Below are 13,174 nucleotides of genomic sequence, written 5' to 3'. Positions count from 1 at the left end.
GCACGCAAATTTAATTGTAGTAATTTTCGCGCTACTTCATTTTAATGAGCTGCTTTATAGCGCATTTTCGCAACTCAATTTCATTTTTAATTACATTTTCGACATTTTCACTATTACTTAAAATTAAAAACTGAACATTTTATATTGTTTATTTATATATTATGCGCGCTTAACACTCACTGTCTAATTGAATTTTTAACTAGTAGCAGTGTGTTTTTCTTCCTCTTCTTTTTATGTTTACAAATTTATTTTTTGCTCTACCCTGTACCCGGCATCTGTTGTAAGTGTAAAATGCTGATGTTTGTCTAACAATTTATTTGCGAACTAGTTGAAAATTTGCAATATTTTAATGCAGAAACATCATAACTGAAATCCAATTTATATCTGAGTACAGGGCATCTGCTAGTCGAGCGCGTTCTTACCTCGTATGTTTTGGTTTGCTTGATTTTCCTTTTTTTTTTATGCATTTAATGTTAATAGCTTTATAAATATTTATGTGGTTTAGTTAGTCGCATAACAAAGTAGCTGCAGGCTTATAATTAACAATACCAATTTTTTGTCCTCTTTGTCAAAGTGTTCTGATTTTCATTAAAGGCTTAAATTGGTTACTATTGAAATTGGGCTACAAAAGGTGTTTAAGCGGTTTTTATATCAAAATAACACAAAAAAAAATAAAAACTAATAACGCTTTTTTTTTTTTTTTTTTACATGGAACCGCAAAATTAATAAAATGTAATTTCCTGTTTATTTATTTACTTAATTGTCTTTTAACTGTATTTTGCAAATTTTTTAATGCTATTTAAATTAAATATTTTTTTGGATTAGGTGTTGTTGATGTTGTACAGCTTAAAAGCTAGGCCTTTATATTATTTACACACATACACAATATGAATTCAGTCTTTGGAAGAATAACATTTATATTGGTTTTATACATATACATATATATTTTGGAATATATAATTGTTTAATATTTTGTGAATCGTTTTTATGTGTTCAAACTGAAATGGATTTCTCATTTGAAATAGTTTTGCCGAACTGTGAATTGGTCCTAGATGGAACTTTTTCTTTTTTTTTTTTTTTTTTTTTTTATTAATAAAGTATAATTTATTGGGAAAATTGAAACAATAAAATTGTTTATCTAATTGCTTGGAGAATGACAACAACTAAACTTAACACCACTAATATTTTTAATTTCTTTTTATATACAATAAAACTGATGTTAAAATGAACTATTTAACATATGCAGCTTAACATTCACAGCAGGCAGCTAACATAAACAAACTCTGTTAGCGAATGCAGCACAGTTGAATCAACTAACACAGCAGACACACAAATACAAACACACAAATACACACACACACACACACACAGACATTCATACACACTCAGTTTGAAACGGCTGTTCGGACTGTGCGCTTAGATGATCTGAGCTTAGAGATCACATTTGAAACGCACCGTCAATTAATGTCACACACGCAGCTCATCCATCAGCGGATGTTGTTGTTGCTGCTGCTGCTGTTGTTGCTGCTGCTGCTGCTGTTGCTGCTGCTGCTGCGACTGTTGCTGTTGTGCGTGCTGTTGCGTTGTGGTTGCCACAATTACGGGCACTGTGGGTGGCTGGGGCACGGGTATCAGGCCGCCGGCAGTGGTTAGCACCGTGGTCATGCTCTGATTATGATGATTCTGCATATGCTGCTGATGCGTTACCACGTGTTGCTGCTGTGCGGGTGAGTGCTGCTGCTGTTGCTGTTGCTGCTGCTGTGTGGCCTGCGTTTGCTTCATGCAGCTCTTTTTGGTCAGCGTGCCGCACTGGTTGCCCAGCACTTGCAGCGCATGGGGCGGCGGCATCATGCCTCCGCCGCCGCCCACCTGGCCGGCGTCCTGCAGCGACGACTTCATGTGCTTCGGCGGCGGCGGCGCGCGATGCGGAATGTCAGCGAACTCCGGCGGCGGCAGCTGATGATGCTGCATGGCATGATGATGCGACAGTATGGTGGCCGGATCGCTCTTTGCATGGATGGTCAGGGTCTCCAGGTCGCCGCAGATGTTGTTGGGTATTTGGCCATTCTCCTGCCGCTTCAGCTTCGTCTGGCTGCGTGGCTCGCTCAGCCGCGTCTTGTCCCGCTGATAGTAGACGCCCGCGAAGATCAGGACGTTGAGTATCAGCAGAGAGCAGCCAATCGCAATGGTCACGCTCAGCGCCGTTGAGTAGGCTGCAAAGCCGTCGCTATCCTGCGAAGCACTGGCCGCCCCACCAGCCGCATGATCCGCATCCAAAATGTCGTCCGGATAGATCTTGCCGCCGCCGTAACGCGTCCCGTTGCGCTGCAGCGAGGACGACGGCGAACTGAGATTCAGCAGTGAGAAGACTTGATTCGTGAATATCGTATAGTTGCCCATGGCCGCGGCATTCGCACCCCTCGACGTGTACGAGGGATTCAGGGGCTTCACCGAGGCATCGCTGGCAATGTTGTTGTCCAGCTCATCGTCGTCGTCGTGCAGCTGGTGATGGGCAGCGGGCACATTGTCGCCGCCCGGCTTGTGCAGATCGGGAATGAGGTTCAGCCAGAAGGAGAGCCGATGAGCGCGATAATGATTCTTCAGCTTTGGCTTGGTGTCTGTGGAAGAAATGCAGATCGAGCAGAGTTCGATTTGTCAAACTTGTTATTAGTTGAGCATTATTTGTGAGCTTTTATTTTTTTTAGCAATTAAAATAACTAATCTATATTTATATCTTATAAAAAGGGTTAGTTTTGAAATATGTGAAATATTTAAGAATTTATAGAATAAGAACAAATTCATTTGAATTTAATTTAATTTCGGACGGAACACTTATTTTACTTCATTTAATTTTTAAAATTTTATATTTATTTTTTTTAAAATAATTTAATTTAATTTTTATTTTATATTTCTTTATTTCATTTATATTATTTTATTTATATTTGTAATATTTTATTTTTTATATTTACTTATTTTTTTCATTATGTGATTTTACTTGTTTTCGTTTTTTATTGCGTTATTTATTTTATATTTTTAATTCATATTTATACTATTTTATTTTTTATATTTACTTATTTTTTTCATTATGTGATTTTACTTATTTTCGTTTTATTTTATTATATTTTATTTTATTCTACTTTATTTTATTTTATTTTTTCTTTAAGTTTAATAATACATTTAATGAAGTATAAAAAATCAACCCATGTAGAAAAACACTTAAAATTTTAGTTGTGGTTCTTCAATGAAGCAACTATTTCTCCTGAGTTAATTGCAATGGATTGATTGCCTATTAGAATCCTTATCCGTTATAACTACTGCCCGCTCTAACTTAGTCTAATATTCTAAATAAGATACAATGACAATAATATACAATGAAAATAACCCAGATAAAAGTTTACAGTTGACAAAACAAATCAAGAGTCCTCCTTCACTTGGACATGTAGATACTCTAATGGTGCACTGTCATAGACCAATAATGCAGCTGGTTCCCAATAGCCTATTATTGCGTTACATTTGGCAACACTCACCGAAATTCAGATACTTTTTGTGCACACTCTCGTAGGCCGTCCATTCGATGGTTTTGTAGCGACTGCGTTCCTGCCGGCTGCCATGTTCGGTTTCCATTTGTTCGTTGGGATTGCTGTGTTGTTTGATGGACGTAAATTGTCGATGGGTTAGCAGGAAAATACACAAACACACACACACACAACCACACACGCACACAAAGTTGTGGTCAATGCGACCGCAGACCCAATCAATACTCACCCAGTGCGCACAAAGTTGGACCAGTAAAACATTACGATTTCCGATAGACTGATTTCGGTTTTCGTATAGTTGCGAGTGAAGTGGTTCAAACCGCCGACGAGCGGTGCACCAAAAATGTAGGGTAAGTCCTCGCCATGAATGCAGCCCTGGCGCTGTCAAATTGATAAATAAAGGCAACAACGTTTAGTTGAATGCTTGCAGTGGCACAGTTCGGGTCGAGCTAACAAACTCACCTGTGGATAGTCGCCGAAACGTGTTTGGTAGTCGAACACATAGAGGTACGAGTTGCGATGATCTGCCGAGTGCAGGTCCACAGTTTGAGCCGCTGGAGCCACAACTTGAGCATCACTCAAGGCCTCCAAAGTCTCATCGCTGCAAGGAAATGGAGAAAGGAAGCCATGGGTCAGTGACTGAGTGAGTGAGTGGCTGAGACTGCAACTGCGACTGCAACTGCGACTGCGACTGCGACTGAGCAAGTGTTAGAGTCAAATAGCAATTTTCCGGCTATTTGCGCTCAAGTATGCAGCTAACAGGCCACTTGGAGCTCTACTCTGGCTGCACTCCACAAACTGTTTACCTGTCCAGGTGAAGTGCTCTGCCTCTGGGCTCGCTAAGCCTATTTGGCAAAATATTCTTTTTGCGTCTGATTTGCTGTCATTTTTCGCTGGCAAGTCTTTCGCATTTTCCTTGTGCGTTTTCTTGTGTCGCTTTATGCATTCGAGATGCGCTGGCGCTGAATTTGAATAAAACCATTCGCCACATTTGCATACGTATCTCACGCTCCCAAGCAAAAGGTGCTCCACAGTGTTGCACCATATTTTTATGTGGCTGCATGAAACTATATTTAAAGTGCAAGCATTTTTCTTTGTCAGCGGCAGCAATATTTTGTTTGCCTTGTTGCTGCGCCTCTAAAAATGCATCTGGAAGTGCATCCAACTTTGGCACGAAGTGGAAGGGAAAGTTAACTTTTCTTTTTATTATTATGAAAATGGGAAATCTGCGTGGAGTGGGTTTCTTTGTATTTTCTTTTTCTCAAATAACTAGCGATAAATTATGGCGAGATGATTATTTATTGACTGACTTTCATTGATATATAGGCAGGTGTAGGGAATAGAACAATATGCTTGAAATTTCAATTTAAGAATGGCAGCTCGTCCCATAGATTTGTAACTGTAAGGGGTTTATATATTGTGAAAACCCCGTTCTCTTGCTTTATAATAATAAATTTATTCTTATATAACATTTTTATTGAGCTCCTATGATTGCAAATAAGTCCAAATTTTCTTTTAAGTAAATAAAAAATAAAATTGTATGCGAAAACTCAAAGTTAGATTTATAACAAAGTTTTATTTATATTTTATTAAAAAGAATATTGAATTCCCAATCATATGGTTTTTAGTTAGACAATTTCTCTCATATTTTAAAAAATGATTTTAATTTATTTTAACTTGAAATTTAATTATTATGAATTTTCCAGCGACTAAACGAGGTAGTTGTTGTTTTTGCAGAATAAAAAGTCAGTATAGATATGTCATTAAAATTCAATATCCTAATCTGGACACGCGCAGCGCATATTGAATAGCCCAGGCAAGACTCTGTATAAATATTTATTTTCATTGTATTTATCGTTGACTTTCTATCAAATCCATTTGAAATATGCGCACGAGTCTCTTGTCGATAGCAGGCCGGGCGACCACCCCCAACTGCTACGCCCACTCGCATCCTGGTAGAGATCAAGCATGAACCGTTTGCTGCTTCATTGCAGGCAACTTAACGCACGTTTGCACAAAAGCTGAACAGAACTTTTGCATAACTGGGGCAGAAAGACTACATATTAAGTATACGACGAGGGCGCCGTAGCGTATACACAATATTTTTCATTTTTATTGAATTTGGCAAAATGGTATGCTGATCAAATTATGCATTCAATAAAGAGACTCGTGATGTTATCAAAAATTCAACAAACATCAACAAAAAATCTAAATAGTAAATGCAAATGCAATACAAATATTGCAATTCTTGTTGTTATTGTTGTTGTTGTTGGTCTGATGGAAATCAAAAGCTATTCAATTATGGTTGTGACATCAAAGAGTTGGAGTTGAGAGGAGAATTGAATTGAATCGAATATTGAATATGAAACTTTGGTCATTATTTATGAAACAGAGAGCCGAAAATATTGGCATTTCGCTTGGCAAAAGATACAAATCAAGATTCATTTAAGTCGCTTTAATTGAAAACTCCCTTCCCGAGCTGGCGGCGAAGGCAAGAAACGTAGCAGCTCGCATTTAATTAAGAACGAAATATTTCCTTGGGTATGGCGCACAATCACAGCCGCAGGTCGTGCCGCGGGAGCAGCGATACGAAGAAGAACAAGAATTCGGGATTCACGTGGAACAAACGCAATTACTCACCGGATATTAATTGGATGCTGCACCGGCCTCTCCCAGTCCGTGTATTCATTGACAATCGTGGCGAATATCTCGTTCAAATGGAATGTGTACGTGTTCCGTACGTAGGCCTTTAAAATACGGGAACGCCGATCCGCCTCGATGCCATATTGCACGTCGCCGGAATTGAAGCTGAAAAAGGATTCGGCACGTGTCACGCCAGCCATCAGGTCGTATCTGTAAATGAGCAATAAGTGCGTAAGTACGTGTATCTGCATCTCATGGATACAAGATTGTCATCTGCGTATCCTGCTGCGCACAAACTAAAGCCGTTCCGTTTGCATGTTACGCACCCTAACGAGATCTTTAAATAATCATCTGTCTCTGTGGGGCTTATCCCAGATATTTGTTAAGTGTTGTGTAACTGATTGATGTGTGCGTTAGTTAGGTTATGTTGATTAAGTGGGACAGTCATGCCATGGATATAAAAAGCTAATCTATATAGATGATATATACATAATATAAGATTTTAGACTTACAGTTTTTCAGATATTCTATATATTCTTATAATCTCTCACTGATCTCAGTTTATGGTATAATGTTTCAAAGTATTGTATTCACAAAAATTTTAAATAATCCAATTCAAATACAATTTTCATTTATAATATTCGCCTTTATATAATAACTTACTATATTTAGTTCATTCTAGCAAATTCCAAGTATGTTCATAAAATTCCCTCAGTGCTTTCTTAATTTTAATATAAATCTGATTAAGAAATGATGTCAAAAGAGTTTGCCAAACTAATTCATCAGTTAAGAGTTAACTGTCCAACAACTCAAATGTTGCGGCCTTCTCAAACTTTGGCTGTGCTTCAAGCCCAAAACTCTTGCTAAACATGATAACTCGAGTGCTAGTCAGAAATTTGCTAGTTTGCTGGCTGAACAACAAACAGCAGGGGAAGAAAAAGCATCTTTGAGTTACTTGCGCTGCACTTCACAGCTGCCGAGCTGCACTTAAAAATTTATCTTTGCTTATTTGCATAGATAAAGTAGTTTTTATGCTATGCCTGCTGCTTGTTGTACACTATATATATCCCTTATTTTTATTTTTATTTATTTTTTTTTGAGGGCGCTTTTATTTCCATTTGGCATTTTGCTGTATTTTTTGGTGCATTTTATACTGTGCCAAAAATTTCTTTTATTTGCTCTTATTGCATGTGTTTAATGGAATTCTTTTGCAAAATATTGAGCAAGCATTCCAATGCTTGTATGTGATGTTCAATATGTATATATCTTTCTGAGTGTGTATGTCTGTGTGTCTTGCACTCAAAGCAAATTGCTTTTAAATGTGCACAAAGTAATATTTATGCTCCTTGCGGAGCTTGTGACTAATAGCCTCTTGGGCACTGACAGCTTACAAGCGCTGAGCCCGGCCAAAAGAATGAAAAAGTTATCCACAAAGCGGTCAGCAACAACTGCAACGATTCAGCAGTTGCACTTTCAGTTGTATTAGCAGTAATAATAGCTGCCAGACTCATCAGCTGCAAAACTGCAGCTCGAAGCAATTCCTAAGTGTTGCTTTATCAGTTCACCTACATATCTATCTATATATACATATGTATGTATGTCTCTCGTATATACATATACAAGAGTTATATGCTTTTAACTAGCTGCCTTTCTTCATCCGCAGCATAAGCCCTGCCATCAATTCCCATTAAGTGCGTCGCTTTAAAATGTAAACTGCTTTATCTTCGCATTTCATTTCGTGCTTTCCTAAATTTGCAGGCATTTGAACATATTCCCTCTGCATTACATATTTCTTCTTATATATTAATTAATGATTGTGTAAAATTTTTAAAATTCAATGTATTACTGACAATGGAAATGACAATGACAATGATAATTACAATGACAATGACAATGACAATGACTATGACTATGACTATGACTATGACTATGACTATGACAATGACAATGACAATGACAATGACAATGACAATGACAATGACAATGACAATGACAATGACAATGACAATGACAATGACAATGACAATGACAATGACAATGACAATGACAATGACAATGACAATGACAATGACAATGACAATGACAATGACAATGACAATGACAATGACAATGACAATGACAATGACAATGACAATGACAATGACAATGACAATGACAATGACAATGACAATGACAATGACAATGACAATGACAATGACAATGACAATGACAATGACAATGACAATGACAATGACAATGACAATGACAATGACAATGACAATGACAATGACAATGACAATGACAATGACAATGACAATGACAATGACAATGACAATGACAATGACAATGACAATGACAATGACAATGACAATGACAATGACAATGACAATGACAATGACAATGACAATGACAATGACAATGACAATGACAATGACAATGACAATGACAATGACAATGACAATGACAATGACAATGACAATGACAATGACAATGACAATGACAATGACAATGACAATGACAATGACAATGACAATGACAATGACAATGACAATGACAATGACAATGACAATGACAATGACAATGACAATGACAATGACAATGACAATGACAATGACAATGACAATGACAATGACAATGACAATGACAATGACAATGACAATGACAATGACAATGACAATGACAATGACAATGACAATGACAATGACAATGACAATGACAATGACAATGACAATGACAATGACAATGACAATGACAATGACAATGACAATGACAATGACAATGACAATGACAGTGACAATGACAATGACAAGGTTGCTTTATATTCTTCTAAAATCATTACAATTTATTATTTGTTGTATTATTTCGTAGTCGTTTTTCTAACCCTTTTGAAATTGTTAATTTTTCATCAAAGTGGCGCAAATTGCACATAAATTTTGAAATCGCAGCTAATTAGCTGTTAATAATATATATTAACAATGGCAAATGGCAAAGCACAAAGTGCATAAATCAAGTGACGGTGCCAAGAACAATAGGCCACGCCCACAGCCCGCAACCCACAGCCCACAGCTCACACATCAACCCTTGCTAGCCCATTTCCCAGTCCCTACGAAATTTGTAATTGTATTGCAAAATGGAGTCGCGCATTTGCGTGGTTAATGTGCATAAATTAATAAGGAAGCGGCTGCGTGTCTGTGTGTGTGTATGCATACTTGTGTACGTGTGTGTGCGTGGGTGTGAGTGTTATTGTATGGTCAACATAGCAGCTGTGCGGTGCAAGCGCCAAAGCTTATCGTCGCCTAAGCTGGCGCCATTTTGAGTGTTCGCTGCGGCGAGATAAAATCTTTGAGCAGCACGCAAAAGTCGGCAAAGTCGAAACTTTAAATTAATTACATTGCATACTTTTAAGCTGTGTGTATGTACATGTGTGTGTGCGTGTGGGCGGCTATGTGTCTGGGCATGTCAGTGTGCGGGTTAAGGCAAAAATAATTAAGCAGCGGCTGTTCGAGCTGAGCCTCAAAAAAACTTACCTTGACAACTTGTTAATGGCTGTTTTTCTCATTAATACTGCATTAATTAAAAACGCCAACACACGTGCGAGTGTGTGCGAGTGTGAGTGAGTGTGGGTTAATGGCGCCAGCGAACATGGCAGTTCACAAGTGCAAGTCGTCATCGCCGTCGTCGTCAGTTGACATCAGCAGCCGCAGCGGCAAGTTGGGGAAGAAAGAAATTGACAGCAATGCATCGCATTAAATATATTTGTGGTGATGCTAGCGACAGATAAATTGTCTATCTTCGGCAAGCCGAAGAATGAATGAGCTTATAAAAATATAAATGTCATTTGCACAATATTATATACATATTAATTTGTGCAGAATATTCTATATATCTTATATTCCAAAGGATATACAATATGTATAGAGGTACATACATCCGATTTATAGTTGCCTCTCTCCTCCACTGACACGACTAACTGCCCGTTTGGCTTCAATAGCTGTGCCACTCTTACTCAGCAACGACCGGCTATCCTTCTCACTCTCTTTCTCTAGAGCTGTGAAGCGTGCAGCCAAGACACAAACCCACTCGCACCAATACTACTGCAATAGTAGGCGACAATTATGAATTGGGACACTTAGAAAACAGACTCGGCTATCATTTATATATTTATAAATACATAAATGGATTCTACAGTTTATTTATACAAAATCTCTATAGCATTGATATATTTTAGTTGAAGATTCTATAATCTCTGTATTTTAGGACTTTAATTTATCTTCGAATACTAGCCCAAACCCAAGCAGAAACCTGGCTAAAACAACTGCGTGCTTAAAGATATAAATATATGTATATATTAATGCAACAAACACAATCACAATTTCAATATACCCACTCACTATACGGAGAGGCTCTTCAAGAATTCTCACTCACCTATATTCTCCAGTTGGCCGGGAGTGCCCCAGCCTCCTGCAGCTGCGATACCCGCTTCTCCGCCCAGACCGTTGCCAGCTGCCGTTGAGGCCTGAGCCTGTGCCTGGGCGGCCGGCGAGCCGGGCGGGGGTGGGACATAGTCGCCGCCATCGATGACGACGCCATCGATGCTGGGGCCAAAGGCAAAACCGAACTCGGGCGGTCGTATGGGCACGCTGAGTAGCTGCTCGAGCGTCTTCTCGCGAAGGCACTTCATCAGATGGGCGTGCGGCAGGTCCGAGGCGCAGTTGACGTGATGCGCCACGATGGCCGCATACTTGGCGGGATTGCTGACCAGAGACCACGGTGCCAGGCCCGAGCCGGACATGAGCATGGCCCGGTTGAAGAGCAGACCTGCAAACCAAGGTGGGATGTGAGGGAGGCATAAACATTCAAGTCTATAGCGCTTTGCTTACCCTCCGGCACCGCCATCGATGATATCAGAAAGTGCACACAGGCCGCACCAGTGCCATGTCCCGCTAGGGTTATGCTGTTGGGATCGCCGCCAAATGCCGCAATATTCTCTTTTAGCCAATGCAGGGCCGCAATGATGTCCATCAGGCCGTAATTTGCTGGCAGCTTAGAATAGCGATCCGTGTTGGCATTTAAAAATCCTGCAAAAGTACCGCAGAATTCATCAGCATTTTCTTCCACATCGATTAATCGCTACAGTAGCAGCAGCAGCAGTAGATTTAAATTTAATGAAGTCTGGCGACTATTTAAAATGTCAGACACATCGGCGCAACACTTGCGAAAACGTGTACAGTCACGCGTGCAAATCATGATGTCAGCACTTCCGTTTCCGCAGCAGCCGTACCAGTAGAAAACTGCCCGGGAGGGTGGCCACAATTGGGGAGGGTCGAAGTGGTGCAGGCAGTGCTTTCAAATGAGGTCACACTAATTTGCTCTGCATTTGAATTTTTACAGTGGGCAGAAAGTATATTAAAATTGCTACGGAAGCTTCACTGCCGTCAATAAAATTTTAATTTAAATATTATAAATGAAATATCGAATATATTAAATTTATAAAAATATTAAATAAGTAAGTATTTATCTTGATATAATTATTTGATTAATTGATTTTACTAATATTTTATATAATAAGGAATAAATATATATTTTTACATTAAAATAAAATAATTAAATAAAATATAATAAAAAATCATTAAATATTAATAAAAGTATTATAATTTAAAAAATATCGATAAAAATAAATATGATTCCTTGTTCTTTATATGACAAATATTTGTGACTTAAAAATTTCAAATCTTGTAAAAATTAAATGAATTTAAATAATAGTAGCAAATAAATAAAATATATTGAAATAATATTTAAATAAAATTTGAATCCAAATATTCAATTTTTAATTGAAATGAAGCATGCGTGGTTTATACTATGCATTAATTTTTTCAAATAATTTTTTATATTTTTCATAATTTCATATTTGTTTCTTCACTATGAGATGTATTTATTTCTATCGTTAAAAAAATAGATGACTGTAAAAGATCAACGAAGTATATTGAAATATATTGAATTGAATTTTCTGTGAGTTTTGTTCCACAGTATTGTATATAGTTTTTCCACTAGATGCTAACTAAATTAGTTAGATTATGGAATGGGCATTCGCTGATGTTGCAACAGTTGTTGTTGTTGTTGCAGTTGCTGCCGCTGCTGCTGCTGCTGCTGAGCGGAAGTGCAGTTGCTGCTGCAGTAGCTTAAAAGCGATTCAGCCAATGGACACGTTGCAAGCGTTTGGCTCGTTTCGGTGGACCGATTAAAGCAGCATATCAATTAGCATTAGCATTAGCATCGGAGTGCATACACGTGTGTGTGTGTGTGTGCGTTTGTGCTCGTGTGCACTTACCGAGCACTCCGAGGCGATAATTTATGGTCACCACCAATATTTGTCCGTAGCTGGCCAGCACCGAGCCGTCATAGGGATTGCCGCTGTTCCACTCGTACGATTCGCCGTGGACAAACACCAGTACCGGATACTTGCTTGCACCGCCACCCGATGAGGAAGAAGAAGACGATGATGACGATGACGATGATGATGAGGAGGAGGAGCTGCCAGAACTACCGCCAGAGGAGCTGCCACTGCTGCCCGTTGAGTCCCGCGAGCCAACTGCAAAATAATTATAATAAAGGAAAAATAATTGTAGAATGTGTTTTCAATTGCTGAAATTCAGTTCAATTGTTTTTCGGTTAGTCAAAGAGCGAGAGAGGAAAAATGTATAAAATAAATGGAACCAGACAGCTCTGTTCGTAATGATGGCTGCGTTTTATAGCCTTTCTCGACATTCCGAGTGTTCAACTTTGATTTTGGCCACGTTTTCAAGCTCGATAATTTGCATTTAAATGCTCAATCTGCAAGTATTTGGCATCAATTCAAGCGTTCTGCCCCACGCCTATTAATCAGCATTGACATGGATATCTGGGGGAGCCCTGGCCTGTCAAGTGTCTGTGGAGCATAGGTGAACAAGGTCCCAGAATGGATTTGCGCAAGACAAATGAGCGTCTTAGCCCCAAATAGGCAAATTACCGGAAAACAA

General features: G+C 38.7%; 1 protein-coding gene across 1 annotated transcript in view; it reads right to left on the bottom strand.

The window, feature by feature from the left end:
- Positions 1–1,059: 1,059 nt before the first annotated feature.
- LOC6572620 (neuroligin-4, Y-linked) overlaps positions 1,060–13,174 on the bottom strand; it is a 94,018-nt gene continuing 81,903 nt past the window's right edge. The window contains exons 5-13 of the mRNA XM_001998690.4: positions 12,487–12,747; positions 11,039–11,236; positions 10,584–10,976; positions 9,686–9,722; positions 6,177–6,389; positions 3,999–4,137; positions 3,766–3,917; positions 3,528–3,640; positions 1,060–2,618 (exon numbers count right to left, since the gene is read on the bottom strand). Of these exons, the coding sequence (XP_001998726.2) occupies positions 1,468–2,618; positions 3,528–3,640; positions 3,766–3,917; positions 3,999–4,137; positions 6,177–6,389; positions 9,686–9,722; positions 10,584–10,976; positions 11,039–11,236; positions 12,487–12,747 (2,657 nt within the window). The 3' untranslated portion in view covers positions 1,060–1,467. The remainder of the gene's footprint in view (positions 2,619–3,527; positions 3,641–3,765; positions 3,918–3,998; positions 4,138–6,176; positions 6,390–9,685; positions 9,723–10,583; positions 10,977–11,038; positions 11,237–12,486; positions 12,748–13,174) is intronic.

Source organism: Drosophila mojavensis, unplaced genomic scaffold, assembly GCF_018153725.1.
Source record: "Drosophila mojavensis isolate 15081-1352.22 unplaced genomic scaffold, ASM1815372v1 contig_16, whole genome shotgun sequence".
NCBI classification, from domain to species: Eukaryota; Metazoa; Arthropoda; class Insecta; order Diptera; family Drosophilidae; genus Drosophila; species Drosophila mojavensis.
This window is presented reverse-complemented; position numbering and strand designations above follow the sequence as displayed.